The sequence below is a fragment of the Ostrea edulis genome, chromosome 5 (assembly GCF_947568905.1).
Source record: "Ostrea edulis chromosome 5, xbOstEdul1.1, whole genome shotgun sequence".
Lineage (NCBI taxonomy): Eukaryota > Metazoa > Mollusca > Bivalvia > Ostreida > Ostreidae > Ostrea > Ostrea edulis.
Window position 1 is genome coordinate 91,831,715 of NC_079168.1, and position 16,810 is coordinate 91,848,524.

Consider the following 16,810-nt stretch of genomic DNA (forward strand, 5'->3'; position numbering starts at 1 on the left):
CCCCCCCCCCCGACAAATTGATTTAAAAAAAGAAATAATAAAAAATTCCTCATATACTGCGATATAAACATATTTTTTTATTATTGAGGCCCCACTCTACTCCCTCTTGGTACTGTTGTTCTGGAGAAGTTAAAAAGGTGTTAATTTTCACCCAGATGGATGCCAGATAACATAAGATCATAGCTCAGGTTAGCCAAACATAAAAGTAAATGTATTCATATTTACCTTGTAAGTTTCATAGACTTTCGGCAAAGTGAAAATAGCAATTACATCTGGAAAAAAAAAATCAAACAATTTGAAACATGAAACTAATTACATCGAATTACAAAAGAACAGTTGAGTTTTCAATTGCCTGCTGGATTGATCAATAGACTTTACAATTTGGTCAGCCATGAATCACATTTGGTCTGAATTTAGGTCACAAAGTTACTCAAGCGTAGATTGCTTTTACAGGTAAATCTGAGTTGATTTCAGTGTCTTTTACAGCTATTTCCCTAGTGCATTTTTTTTAAAAGCGACCATCAATTATATCAAATTTGAATACATTATCTCTCAAATATACATTTCATTACTTTAACATGTTTAAGTTATAAAAAAAGAAGTGCACTCTCTCTCCCTCTCTCTAATTTGAAACAATATTTCAAGTGTTTCTAAATCAATACATTTGAAATAAAATCAAATTTGATTATATTTTTCTTTCAAAAATACTTTTGATTACTTTAAGTAAAGAACAGGGTGCATTCTCTCTCTCTCTCTCAATTTTTTTAATTATTGATTAAATTGAACTTTACTAAACTCTCATCAATTTCACTTAAAAAAAAATTCACTCACAAAGTGTCGACATGTACCATTCATCTGTTTGTCGCATATTTACAGTGATTTTCTTTTGTTGTTCAGTACGGAAGCCGATAGGTGCCAGGGTATAGAATTAATATTTATCTAACTAAAATTAACTGGCGGCCGCCAGTTATCTTATCTGGCAGCCGCCACTTAATTCATATATGGCGGCTGCCAATTGCAAAAACAATGTAATTTGTATCGCTGAGTGATTATTTTGGAAAGATTTAGAATAGTACGCAAACACGCAGCATCGTTTTTCAAAGTGCATAGGGACAGTCGGAGGAGAAATTGTCTTCTACAATTGATGACAAGCAGAAAAGGAACCTAAAATGTCTCTTTTGTCCAAACTTCGTACTCCTAAATTGGAGGGAGAGTGCTCTGTTCATTCTTCAATTGATCAGTTTATTCATTATTACATTTTTACCATTCATTACTACCACCAAAAGAGTGGGGTGGGGGCCAGTCCGCCAATTAACCTTATTTCACATGTGAAAATAATTATAGTTTGCATGTGAAAATAATAGAAATTGAATGTTGTCAAAAAAATGGAGGGTCAGCTCCGTGGTTCTACGTATTTAACAGTACAATCGAAAAACAATAATTTAATGCTCTTAATTGTGTATGTATGTATGTATATATATATATATATATATATATATATATATATATATATATATATATCACATACATATTATTAAGCATTGGGAGGGATTGCACCCCATTCATTTTGAGAGAGAGATAGAGAAAGAGAGAGGAATTGAATAACTGGTGACAGCCATATAAATGATTTAAATTGAGTGGCGGCCGCCATATAAATTAAGTGGTGGTCGCCACTTAATTTATCTGGCGGCCGCCAGTTAAATTAACTGGCGGCCGCCATATAATTAACTGGCGGCCGCCACATAAATTAAGTGGCGGCCGTAAGTTAAATAAATATTAATTCTATACCCTGGCACCTATCGGCTTCCGTAGTTCAGGTATTGTATCTGGTTATCATCAATAGGGTTTTATTATCGCATATGTGATAAAACGAGCTCCTCCCACCTTGTTATCGCATGGGTGGTACTAACATCAGAATTACACAATAGAAACAAGACAGGGATAATTCAGTTTTCATGAAGTTACTTTTGCTGTTTCACGGGTGAAGCGTGCGCCGATCGATGTCTGGGGCGTTGAAACAGACGAGAAGTGTTATGTAACAAATACATGTATACACATACCTGTGCCAGTAATGTTAAATAGTTCTCCCTCTCTCTCATTTTAAAAAGGGTTTGCTAATGCAAGTCTTTAATCCTTTTCCCACTTTAATATTTGTGTTATACAGCCACCAACATGTGATAGATACTGCCAGGGATAATCAGTTTTCGTTAAGTTAGTTTTGCTATTTTACAGGTAAAGCGTGTGCCGATTGATGATGGGCGTTGAAGCAGACAGGAATTGTTAGGTAACACATATACACATACCCTGTGACCATGGTTTTTTTTCCAGTCAGTAATGTTAAATAGTTCTCTCTCTCTCTCTCGTTTTATGAAGAGTTTGCTAATGCAAGTCTTTAATCCTTTTCCTACTTTAATATTTGTGTTATACATGTTTTTTTTAAAACATTTGTACAAATACATGTATAGAATTAAATTCCTGAAAAATTATTTATGAAGCCACCAATATGTGATTGATACTGACAGGGATAATCAATTTTCGTTATTAAAGTTAGTTTTGCTGTTTTACTGGTAAAGCGTATTAAATTTTATATACACATGCATCTATGGCAATCTACCATTGTATTGAATGTATGGTTCAATAAATGTAAAATGAGAAGCTATTGAAATATGTGAAAAGTCGGTTATCTTCTAGCATCCTCGTAAAATTCACATTATCAAAGAGATGGGCGGTCCTTCTCTCACAGAAGACCGCCCATCTATTTGATAATGTGAATATTACGAGGATGCTAGAAGATAACCATTACTTGTCAATCTCTATTTGAGGTCAGTCCATTCATATCACACAAAGAAGATTTCCAGAATACTCTTCTATTGTTACTGTTTCTGACCAACAGAATTCTTGTTATTCTAGCTAATCAGTCTTCTATTCTATTTATAGTTTTTAGGGTTGGTTAGTGCACATCTACCTTTGGGAATTTTACAACACCCATTTAGCTTAGAACCATGAAAAAATAAGATGGGGAGATATTTTAGAAATGGAAAAGAAATTTCTGAAGAAACAAAGAAATTATTGACCTATACAATGAGAGAAATTCTTTTCCTGAAATAATCATTAAAACTGAAGTGTTAAATTACCTTATTTACAAGGTTGTCACTCACACTGAGAGAAAAAGTGGTCAATTCTTTGTCATACCTGAGTAACTTTGTGACCTAAATTCAGACCAAATGTGATGCTTTGCTTATCAATCCAGCAGGCAATTGAAAATTCAACCGGTCTTTTGTAATTCGCTGTAATATTACTTCATGAACTATGATATATATTCATATCCATATAAACAATAAATCTTTCTTCTGTTTAAGTTCCTACCCAAAATAATTATGGTCATGCCATTGAACCAGGATCCAACATAGGTCAGAACCCACAGGAGAAGTCCAAACTACAAAAATAAAAAAAGAAGGTTTCACAAATAACAAGGATTACAGTGGTATGAAAACAAAAGGCCAACAGGCCTTATCATTCACTACTAGTACTGAGTACCAGTTAAAAGTATTATTAGCAACAAGGCCGAAGAAATCTATAATTTTCCTGTAGTTAAATTCTAATAGTTAGCAGCAGTATAAAACAAGATGTGTTCTTAAAACACAGATGCCCCTGAAAATTTCCATACTGATTAAAGATATTTACAAAATATAATATATGCTATATCAACACTACACTACTATGCTGTACATGCCCTAGAGTCAGAACCCCTTAGGGGTGTGAAATTCAGCTTTCATACACACCTTTTTGCTTCTCCTTAATATGCATTTAGGTTTTCATGGTTCGTACAGAACTTCAGTTACCAAATTCCATGACTTTTCCATGATCTAAACCCATTACTTCAAAGACAGACTACAGACTGACGACTATGACACAAATATGAAGTCTTCTTCTCACCACAAGAAAACGACTCGGCAATTGCACTGTCAGGTATTTAAACATAATTTGAGAAAGTGTGTTCTCATTTAATTTGTATGAATTTTGCATTGTTATTGTATATATAGTCCACAAAATTTCAGCCTTAAATGTTTCATTCCCTCCAAATGAAAACGGTCGAGTTGTTGTTACGTGATTTGTTTGACCTTATTTCCGAATCAACTGCACTTCCAGTACTACCACTACTCTTGTTCATTCACACTAAATGCTTACAGCAATGGAAATACATATAACTTTGTGTCAAGCGCTTTTATGATACAGATTAAATCCAATACAGTTTTAATAGTTCTGGATTAGGCGAAAAGATATCAATTTATTTCAAAAGAAGTTTTTCTTAGTTTACGGAATTCAAAAAAAAAATTGAAACCAGGAAAAAGTGAAATTCCCTGACCTCTCTCAAAATTCCAAGATTTTTCAAGACCTAAATCCAAATTCCATGACCGAGGTAAAATTCCGACTTTCCATGACTCGTACGAACCATGGTTTTATACATTATCAGCAAAATTAAAGAAGTCTTTCAAATCATAAAGACAATAATTGTTATGATAATTTTAACCCCACCCTGGAACCAAAACCCCTATCCCTGGCATCATGAAATTTATAATTTTGGTATACAGCTACTTGCTCTTTCTAAATATTTATTCAGTTTTCATTCAGTATAAATACAATTGGAGAATATGTTATTGAAATGTTTGATCCTGTCCTGGAGTCAGAACATCTACTCAAGGGATCATGATATTTACAGTTTTGGTAGAGGCCTTCCTGCTTTACATGTCTATACATTTAGTTTTTCTTACAGAGATGTGGTTGTAGAGAAGATTTTTGAAAATTAATTCATTTTTGCCCCACCCTTCCAGGAGTTCTGAAATTTACAATTGAAGTCCCTTTGCCCAAACCAAATTCAAAACCAATTGGAAGGACAATTATCGGTAAGAAATTAAATTGTTCAGTTGTTTACACACATTCAAACACTATAACCATTTTGGTGCCACCAAGGTATAAAAACCCCTACACCTTGGATCATGAATTTACCATTTTGGTAAAGGGCTACCTGCTCCTTCTAGATACCCATTTAGTTTCAATTTAGTATCAAATGTTTTATTCATAAACATTGTATACCAAGTTTGGCCCCGCCCTCAAGTCAGAACGAATTTACAATTTTAAGGGGGTACTCTACAGCATCATAATGGCTGACTTCCTTTTAAACCATGGGTGAAAATATAGCTATCAGAAATATTTGTCTATTCCTTTCAGAATTCATTGTCTAGCAGAGTAGCTCAATAGGTTAACATGTTGTCTGCAGAAATGTTGATTGCAGGTTTGAATCCGGCAGGGGTTTCAAATTTTTTCCTGATTATTTTCTACTAAAATTGTATTTTTTGACCAAATAAAGTAAATTTTAAAAGTTTTCAAAATTCAAAATATTGTTGTACATATCCTCCATTTTACATCCACATCAAATTTCTCTGGTGTAGCATTATTAATAGAGGCCTTCCTATTCTATATGACAGGATTTAGTCTTTCTTACAGACATGTGGTTGTAGAGAAGATGTTTGAAATATAGTAATTTAGCTGTCAAATACCAAAAGTAGGTCACAGTGACCTACTTTTTGGTCGACACAAACCGAAGACTGAAGACGCATCAACTGACAAAGTTTGATGATCCTAGGTTTTACAGTGCCCAAAATATGTATCTAAAATTGAAAATGTGAAATTTGAATATCTGCAAAATTCAAAAAGTAGGTCACTGTGACCTACTTTTTTAATAAATATGTTTCAAGGCCTCAAGATGCATCAACTTACAAGATTTGATGATTCTAAACCTCTCGGTATTTGAAATAACAACTTAAAATATATCTATAAATGATAAGCCATAAAATTCAGAAAGTAGGTCACGGTGACCTATTTTTCAGTTGACGCATTTCAAGGTCCCATGATCCACCAACTGACAAGTTTTGATAATCATAGGCTTCAAAGTGTCCAAGATATGCATCAAAATTAATTTTAAAATAAATACCTGCAAAATTCAAAAAGTAGGTCACCGTGACCTACTTTTGAGACAACTTGACACAAGGTCCTAAGATGCATCAACTGTCAAAATTTGATGATCCTAGTCCTTATAATGACTAAAATATCAAAGATTTAAGGAAATATAAATTTAGGTCAACTTTGAAGTGACCTTGAGACCACGCCCTTTGCCCCAGGGTAATGCCTTGAACAATTTTTAATCTACAACATATCCTCATCCTTATGTGTAAGTTTGGTGATAATCTGCCCAGTGGTTCTTGAGAAGATTTTTTAGCAACCACCACTTTTGTTTGTATTTTCCTGATTATCTCCCCTTGTTAAAGGGTCACATCCCTCTATTTAGTATGTATGAAAGTCCTTGGGCCAATGATACCCTGTAACAAATTTGAAAAAAATTGTCAAAGGGTTCTTGAGTTATAGCCCTTTTTCTAAAAAGTTTACGCACACCGCACAAATGGCCATAGCATTAGCTCTTTGAGCCTTCGGCTCAGAAGAGCTAACAAGAGACCCATGGGCCATATCGCTCACCTGAGTCACCTTGGCTCATATCTAAAAACTTTTCCTATATATTTGCATGCAAAATTTTGATCCCTATTGTGGCCCCATCCAACCCCCGGGGGCCATGATTTTAACAAACTTGAATCTGTACTAAGTCAGGAAGCTTTCATGTAAATCTCAGCTTTTCTGGCTCAGTGGTTCTCTCGAGAAGATTTTTAAAGATCTTTCATATATATTTGAATGTGACATTTGATCCCCTATTGTGGCCCCATCCTGCCCTCAGGGGCCATGATTTTAATAAACTTGAATCTGCACTATGTTAGGAAGTTTTCATGTAAATTTCAACTTTCCTGGTCCGGTAGTTTTTGAGAAGATTTTTAAAGATTTTCTCTATATATTTGTTTGTAAAACTTTGATCTCCTATTGTGGCCCATCCAAACCCCAGGGGCCATGATTTTAACAAACTTTAATCTGTACTATGACAGGACGCTTTCATGTAAATTTCAGCTTTTCTGGCCTGGTGGTTCTTCAGAAGATTTTTAAATGACCCTACCCTATTTTGGAATTTTTGTGATTATCTCCCCTTTGAAAGGGGCATGGCCCTTCATTTGAACAAACTTGAAAGCCCTTTACCCAGGGATGCTTTTGGTCAAGTTTAGTTAAAATTGGCCCAGTGGTTCTAGAAGAAGTTGAAAATGTAAAAAGTTTACAGACAGACACACGACGGACAACAGGTGATCCGTAAATCTCACTTGAACTTTCAGCTCAGGTGAGCTAAAAACAATATGTCTCCCCCTGGAAGTGGGGAGACATAATAATTTGAGCCTAAGGTTAAAATAATAATCATTAAATTCTAATGAAGCACTATAAAAATTTCAAGGTTATCCAATACACCATAAAGGAGAAGCATTACAATTATGAATTTCAAAGTTGAAAAGAGTATTGGCAGTGAAATTCGACAAAAATAAACAATCCCAAAACTCATGCCCAAAGATTTTGTAATTCGCTTGAGTTTGAGAGCGTTGTCACTGTGACATCACAATGTATCCAACAGTTATATCACAGCCTGATACACGATGTAACCTAGTTTAGTACAGTAAAATGTCATAGCTACTAAAGCAAAGACAGCCACTATTATGATGTGGAGTCTAACATTATACACTACATGTATTTGTTTTAGCAGGATTAAAAATTTCAGAGGCTTTAGTGGATGCACTAAAACATGAAATTCTCTATTTATCCATTATCATACATAAAAGAAGCCCTAAATTACAATAATGCCAAACAGTGCAAAAGCTCAAACTGTGCTAGATTTTTAGTAAGTACACATACAATTTGATGAGTGTTCTGCCTGTTGTTGATAATGTTGACTTCTATCATAACTTAAGACTTATACATTGCTGTAATTTGGATTCACATTTGAATTTCTAATTATTTGATGTCTGAACCTTGATAGAGTCTACTAAATCCTCCACCAGAAACAGTCGTCTCAGCTCTCTAATGGTGCAGTTAAGGTGCTTCAGAATGTTCACGACAGCTTCTCTGGCCTTGTCCTCGGGCAGGTCAATATTCATCTCCAAAAACTGCCTGTACAAGAGAATGGCAGCAACACTACACCAGTAACATTTCATTCACAATATTCTGAACTTGAATTAATACTATGCAGACAAGTGTTAAATAAGGCCAGACATATAATGATATCCTTCACAGACTATACAAGGAATGTTTTATTTTCGTATATTTATGTAAGTAACTTGATGTTGTCCTTAGCAAGATTTTGAATTCTGATTTAAAATCAATCATCAATCACATCGTTTCTAGTATATGTATATTTTCAAAGATGAACCTACTTGAATGGATGGCCCTCTCCCGACTTCTGCACTGCCTGCAGGACATTTTTGTAGATTCTGAAGCTGAGTGTTACAGTGAGGACTGCCAGAGAGAGATAGGCCAACACACTCAGCACAGAGAAACAGGAGAGTGAGAGAAGGACGAATAACATGGATCCAAACACCACCCCTGTCTTCTTCACATCTCGCCAGTAGATCAGCTCCAACACTACAATATGCACACTCAAACATTTAACATGATTGTGGAACTCCTTCTATGCTCAATGTACATCTAAATGAAAAACAGCCTCTATTTATATACATGCAGAGTGATATTATTCTAGTCCATACATATTTCATGATTTTAAGAGTCACTGGATGTACAATAGGTACTGTGTACAGTACTGCCTGTACCGCATCAAAATTTATGAAAAACATTTAAGATAATTTTTTTTTATACAATCCATGTTAATTACATGCAATACACCTATTCCCTTTTAATAAATTTTGCAGTTAATTCATGTTCAAGTATTATGTTTGCTTTTCAATGACCATGATTAGATATGTTAAATTCTTTAAATTTTAAAACAATGTGTGTACTGTGAAACATGTTGTGATCTTTTGACAATGATGAACAACTGTGGCTACCAAATGTCACTTCTTATCTAGCAAATATGATTACTGATATTAATTTCATTTCAGTCAATGAGCATCCCTTTCATATCAATGAGCATCCCTTTCATATCAATGAGCATCCCTTTCATATACATGAGCATCCCTTTCATATACATTAATACCACGATGCATACACATAAATGTATACACAGCTGTACAGACCACATCAACTCCTGACTGTGTCAACATAGAAGAGTACAGCATCATCAAATATTTGCATACATTTTGAAAATTTAGACTTGGCCAACACACAAGGGATAGGTTGACTTTCAAATGACAAGCCACACAGAGACAATACAAGAAATCAATCACATATTGCTGGCAAGAAATAACTCATGCCAATATTAGTATTACAAAATCTATCACAGAACTTAACAGCCAGGATCTACAGATAAGCAGTGGATCTTAGGATGGCAGTTTATTACCCAGGGATCTGTGTTTCATTTACCTGACAGCCTCATCCTGGAATATGCCTACCACATATAATCATCTGAGTCATAAGCATGATACAACTTTTTTTTTCTCTAAAGCCTCATTAATATCTGATGTTGTGTCATGAATAAACACGGATTCACGAATGGAAGGTAGAATTTTGGAGTAAAATCTGATGTTATTGATTTCCTGGTTTGTAAAGGCATTCTAGTAAAACATAGTGGGTTTGTTGTTGTTAAGAAGAGGTTTCCTACATATTCCCAAATAAAACCCTCATCTTTCATCCCTACACGAGGATACTCAGTAAATATACATATTCTAACTCAGAAACTCTAGAAAAGTTTTTCCAAATGTATCAACATATTTTTACGATTTCTGAATCATCTTACCCTGGACCTGAGGTATACGTAATGCCCTTTTAATCTCTCCTCACACAGGGTGCTTTGTGCAAAGTTTAGTTTATTATAAACAATTAGATCGAGTACCAATTCATTAATCTATATACGACTTTCTATATAAAGACAACTTTTCAGTCATTGCTGACAGGTAAACAGCTTCCTCTGCATGAGGCCCAAGGACAATCACATTCACCTCAGTCTTAAAGTTAAACCACTGTTCACTGTGAAGATGGTGCATCAGTTTCATGTTAAACCACTGTTCACTGTGAAGATGGTGCATCAGTTTCATGTTAAACCACTGTTCACTGTGAAGATGGTGCATCAGTTTCATGTTAAACCACTGTTCACTGTGAAGATGGTGCATCAGTTTCATGTTAAACCACTGTTCACTGTGAAGATGGTGCATCAGTTTCATGTTAAACCACTGTTCACTGTGAAGATGGTGCATCAGTTTCATGTTAAACCACTGTTCACTGTGAAGATGGTGCATCAGTTTCATGTTAAACCACTGTTCACTGTGAAGATGGTGCATCAGTTTCATGTTAAACCACTGTTCACTGTGAAGATGGTGCATCAGTTTCATGTTAAATCACTGTACACTGTCTCATAGTGTGACCTTGATATAAAAAAGAATTTCTCTATTCAACACTTTAGTGACCCCAACCTTGCACATTACTATGGGGATGCTTTAGTGACCCCAACCTTGCACATTACTATGGGGATGCTTTAGTGACCCCAACCTTGCACATTACTATGGGGATGCTTGCACATGTAATCTTGAGCTTAAAGTGAAAAACAGGAAATTTAAATACTTATTGCTTATTAATTTTTCCATCAAAAGTTTTTATTTGAATGTTCTTTTTACTAATCAAAGTCTGGAGTTGGAGACAATGCTCCCCTTCACAAACTGTCATAATTTGGGAGTTAGAGACAATGCTCCCCTTCACAAACTGTCAGAATTCTGGAGTTGGAGACAATGCTTCCCTTCACAAACTGTCAGAATTCTGGAGCAGTAGACAATGCTTCCCTTCACAAACTGTCAGAATTCTGGAGTTGGAGACAATGCTTCCCTTCACAAACTGTCAGAATTCTGGAGTTGGAGACAATGCTTCCCTTCACAAACTGTCAGAATTCTGGAGTTGGAGACAATGCTCCCCTTCACAAACTGTCAGAATTCTGGAGTGGGAAACAATGCTTCCCTTCACAAACTGTCAGAATTCTGGAGCAGGAGACAATGCTTCCCTTCACAAACTGTCAGAATTCTGGAGTTGGAGACAATGCTTCCCTTCACAAACTGTCAGAATTCTGGAGCAGGAGACAATGCTTCCCTTCACAAACTGTCAGAATTCTGGAGTTGGAGACAATGCTTCCCTTCACAAACTGTCAGAATTCTGGAGTTGGAGACAATGCTTCCCTTCACAAACTGTCAGAATTCTGGAGCAGGAGACAATGCTTCCCTTCACAAACTGTCAGAATTCTGGAGTAGGAAACAATACTTCCCTTCACAAACTGTCAGAATTCTGGAGTAGGAAACAATACTTCCCTTCACAAACTGTCAGAATTCTGGAGTAGGAGACAATGCTTCCCTTCACAAACTGTCAGAATTCTGACACTGTTGATTACAGCCCTACATCTTTGCAAAAAATGTATTTTCATGGATATATCAAAATATATTTTTTATCCTTTAATTTAATCCATGCAATAAGCTGTAACAATATATCATTAAAAGTATGTATTTAATATGCATATTTCAACTTCCATCCATGTTAGAATTGGTCCTCAGTACCCCTTGCTTGTCGTAAGAGGCGACTAAATGGGGCGGTCCTTCGGATGAGACCGGAAAAACTGAGGTCCCGTGTCACAGCAGGTGTGGCACGATAAAGATCCCTCTGCTCCGAACATAGGCCTAAATTTTGCAGCCCTTCACCGGCAGTGAAGACAATCAATCAATCCAAAGTTCAGTTATTTTGCATACAAAATCATTTTAACACTACATGGTCTAAAGTTGGTGAGCATTTCATCATAAGATTGGTACTGCATAATGGGTAGCTAACAATATTTCACAACTTCCACAACACTTGCGAGCTTTGTGCCTGGACAAACTGATTTTAGAAAAGCACTAACTAGGCATACAATTGCCATTGTAATAATGCATTTTGATAGGTTCTAATAAATAGCATTCACATGCATATCAAAAAAAATTTGAATAAAACTTCTTGTTGAAAGCAAAATAACAATTACATTTTATGTATTGGCTGAACCGTAATTCTGTAAAAACACTTACAATTTGACTTTGTTAACTCAAAGTCACCAGAGCCAACAAAAACTTTCTGTAATATATTGAGGTTTACATTTATAAATCTGAAACATTCTGAAAATTAATTAAGAAAAATATTTTGCTTGAGGTTTTTCTGCGGATGTAAAACTTGCCGACTTTTTAGCTCATAGGTATATCAATAATTTTAGTAGAATATAATTTGGCAGTACTACAAGATTCAGTACATTTAGAAGAAAACCTTCTGCTCATACAGATGTACATACATACCAAAGGTTGATTTGTGCCAAGTTTGGTTGAAATTGGCCTTGTAGATTTGAAGAAGATGAAAATGTGAAAAGTTTACGACAAAAGGTTTTGATCAGAAAAGCTCTCTTGAGCCTTCCTGTAACTCAGGTGAGACATAAAAAAAGTCGGAGAGGGCTACATTAATGCAGCTAATCTTGTACCTCACTTGTGAACCATTTACCAATAGCAAAAAGGACAGGATTTGAGCTGAAAATTTTCAAATTTTATTTTCTCATTTTTAATGATTACAATGCAAAGCAGGAACCAATGTTGTATAAGAAAGTATAAATACAACATGAGATCAGTGGGTCATTGAAGTGACTGTTTGGAATGTCCCGACTGCCCTCCTTAAATGTAATTCTAGATTCTGTAGATCACTTTTCATTCATAAAAACTTCAATTTTGCATTAATTTGTGAGGTTGACTTGACACGATAATAAAGTTCTTGCAAATAATTTCCTATGTTTAAAAAGTGATGAACAAATTAAAACATTTGCAAAAACTACGTCTCACTGGCGATATAAAGTCTTGCAAAATAGATGTTAACACACGGTATTCAATATATAACCATGCTCAATATGAGTCTGTCATTTTCATAAGATGCAAACATAATAATTCCTTCTAAGTCTAATTTTTTTCCTTCCATAGATGCACAAGTATAACTGTGTTTTGTGTAGATATGATCCCCAAGGGACAACATTCCAAGCCCTACTTTAATATAAGCATAAAGCGCACAGGTATATGGGTAATTTGGATAACTTTCTCTACATATTCCACTTCATGCCTCACTTACATGTAACCTTATTTGGAGTGACCTCAGTAATACCTTCACTTTCTGCATGTATCTCGTCTTTCTCCGAACAATCATTCTTTTGTCCTACTGGGAGATGCACACAGATGATGCTCTAGTGAATAAACTTACTGAGCATTGCAAAAACTTCATTTTGATGTGACACATGAAAACTGCACAACTATAACAGCATAAATCTAAATAAACATGATGTCCTGTGTGAACTGCACATTCTTGAAAATTTCTCTCTGATGTTATCATTTTTATATATACAGCCTGTTGAATTAAAGCTATGAACATTTGTGCTGATACAAAATGTTGCTGTGACATTAAGAATTGTGCTGGAGTATTTGCTTAATAGGATCAATACACCGACAATCCGTTAGTGTCCTATTAAAAGAGTTCCAGATGCACAACATTTTCCTAGCTCCAAGTCCCCTCTTCACCAGACATCATCCACATAAATTATTAAAGCAACCATAAATTGCTGCAAGGCTCAGAGAATAAATTACTTCTACGGATTACTTCATGTTCACAAACGACTAAACTTAAAACGACCAAACATATAATCCATGTTCTTTAATGGAACTTATTGTGGAGAATTCATAATTCTGCTTTTCAAACACAAAAATAAATCAATACTACTTCTATGACTCAATACCTGAATCACAATACCAGTACAACAGAACATTGTTCAATTTCGCAGCAAACTTAGATCTCAATTCATCTATAAACATGATAAATCATGAAGATTTTTTTTTTTTTTTTACATTTATATGTAAGTAAGTGTGGATATTTTATGCTTCATTGTTAGATAATGGAGTCATTCCGGAATTGTGATCTTGTTCGTATTGATTGACAATGATAAATTGTAAACTGTCAAAGAACAATGGGTGATGATTATAAATGTCTGCCATAAATATATTAAAAAATTTACATCAGAAAATTCAAGCAACCTCACTATGAAATGTTATGTTCAAAATAAATATAATACATGGATATGTTGCACATTACAGTCACAGTAATCTAATTGTGACTCTATAATCTGTTAAATCATGACTATAATTTCACAAAATTCAGTAAATTTCTTCATAGTATGCTAGTTTTTCAAAAATGCAGTTTTCAAAATACATCACAATTAACATATTGATGCTATTTTCAAGTTCCCTATATAAGAAGAAGAATTTTTAGAGGAGATTTGATTTTGGCATTATTAGCGGGAGTGATGAGATTGCTAAATTTGATTATTCAATATCGTAGGTAATAGTTACCTTTCTTGGAATTACAATGTTGCTAAAATTAGCCGAATCTAACCGAGATTACACTGTTATGTTCCAGGTTTGCAAGACTTTGGGTACGCATTATCACTGTAATATTTCATTGACACAACCTGAAATGTCACTATAGATCTTTCAATACTTGTTTGTTTATAAAAGTACACGTAAAAGACAGATTTTTGATTTTTTTTAAAGATTTTATCAAAATCTATGACTCACAGAAGAAATTTTGATGAAATTGTTCCACAATAAAAACGATCTATATATCAATTAAATGATGACATATAAACAAGTCATTTATTAACAGCTGTAGGGCAGTGACAGTGCTGCATGATCCGCATGCTTGAAGTAGAACTGACTAGAAATCGGAGGGGGGGGGGGAATAAAAATTTCCCTTCCATTTCTTAGTTTTATTTTCATATTTTGGACCACCTGCTTGAATTTATAACTCTTATTTTCATTTCGACCCCCGACCCAATTTTTCAAAAAAAAAATTCCGGTAAAACAAATAATTTTAAAAATTAGCTTTAATAAATGTACGAAATTAATGGTGGACCAACAATGTCTGTAGGAAATCTTGTTGGTTTATATTGATCAAAAGAGTGATAGACCAACTGTCTATAGGAAATCTTGTCGGTTTATATTGATAAAAATAGTGATAGACCAACTTGTTTATAGGAAATCTGATCAAGTCATATAATCGTCTCTGTTCCATTGACTTGTTTCTGCCCACCCCTTTACTATTATAAAATGTTCCACAAGCTAATTAATGTCAAATCAATCAAATCAAAGAATTCCATTTTTAACAAGGGAATGGAACAGAATCATCTTCATGTTTCTTAAATCCAAATCTTGTTGTTTAGTACATAGTTATCGGGTTAAGACAAGAGGCCAATGGGCCACATTGCTCACCCGAGTCAACATGGCTCAAATTTAAAGATTGTCCCTACATATACAGTACCTGCAACGTTATTCTTGACATGATAAACGATAGAACACGATACACGCACGATAGGATGGATACACGCACGATAGGATAGGATACACGCACGATACGATAGGATACACGGTAAACCTGATAAACGCAAAACCTGATAAACGATCTTCACGATAGACCTGATAAATGCAAAACACTATAAACGATCTTCACAATAAACGGAAAACCTGATAAAAATGTTGTAAATTTAGAAACAATTTAGACAGAACGAAAGTTTGATACGTACAAAATAATTACATATGTTGATAATAATATTGAAGGATTTCAATATTCAATATATACCTAAAGCATATAATTTATTTATCCACGGTTGTACGTTTATTTTATTTTATTTTTAAATTCTATTTATGTTTTTTTAACGTCATTACAGCTAAAATCCGGAAGCTAAAAAAGAACTGTCCTAATGGGACTAATACCCCCTGCGGGGCATATAAAATGATGGGAAATATTTAATGCAAGCACATTGGATATTTTCACATTATCTACAGGGCAATCAATGTGAACTGTTAAAATATTTCAATGAAAATAGAAGATGCACAACTACATTATATATATAAGATGAGAATAAAGTTTGAATCAAATCTGTTCAACGGTATTAGAATTAAACTCTGGACAAAGTGAGCAACCCCCAAAATGAAAAGTAAATGTGCGTAACTTCTATAACTGTTAAAATATTTCAATGAAAATAGGAGATGCACAACTACATAATATATAGAAGATGTGCATAAAGTTTGAATGAAATATGTCCAGCGGTATTAGAAATAAACTTCGGACAAATTGCGTCTACGGACAAATGGACGGACGGACAAAGTGATTCCAGTATACCCCCTCAAAATTCGTTTGCGGGGGGTATAGATATATACGGTATTGAATTCATTATTTGATATCTATATGAATTTTCTCAGCCAATGATTCTAAAACGTATATTATCACCTTGAATGCTTAATATATGAATCATACAGGGAATGATTGATTTTTATCTTGCTTAACGTCTCGCTCGAGAATATTTCACTCATATGGAGATGTCACCATGACCGGTGAAGAGCTTTTAAATTTAGGCTTATGCTCGCAATTACGGCCATTGAGCAGTGAGGGTTTTTTAGCGTGCCACACCCACCGTGACACGAGGCGTCTGTTTTTAAGGTCATCTCCGAGGACCTGTGGCATTCACACTTGATGCCGAACGTTTAGCAATTAAACAGGGAATTAACAAAATGTAATATAATGTAGTGATATCATGCTTCAATAGCTCTCATTATTCTAATGTCTATTATCTTGGATATCAAATAAAACCAAGTAATATTTTGTGTGCATCAAGCTCTGAGTTCACCGCTCATTCAACAACTAC

General features: G+C 34.7%; 1 protein-coding gene across 15 annotated transcripts in view; it reads right to left on the reverse strand.

Annotated features, from left to right (window-relative positions):
* Positions 1-16,810, reverse strand: part of LOC125649779 (reticulon-1-A-like) — a 35,753-nt gene that overhangs the window by 3,250 nt on the left and 15,693 nt on the right. For 3 of the 15 annotated variants that reach the window (XM_048877536.2, XM_048877545.2, XM_048877534.2), the window contains 5 exons: positions 13,192-13,278; positions 8,352-8,559; positions 7,950-8,088; positions 3,367-3,436; positions 226-272 (listed from right to left, as the gene is read on the reverse strand). In XM_048877536.2, coding sequence (XP_048733493.1) covers positions 226-272; positions 3,367-3,436; positions 7,950-8,088; positions 8,352-8,559; positions 13,192-13,278 — 551 coding nt within the window. The remainder of the gene's footprint in view (positions 1-225; positions 273-3,366; positions 3,437-7,949; positions 8,089-8,351; positions 8,560-13,191; positions 13,279-16,810) is intronic. The other 12 variants (XM_048877548.2, XM_048877541.2, XM_048877539.2 and 9 more) reach the window with 4 other exon arrangements.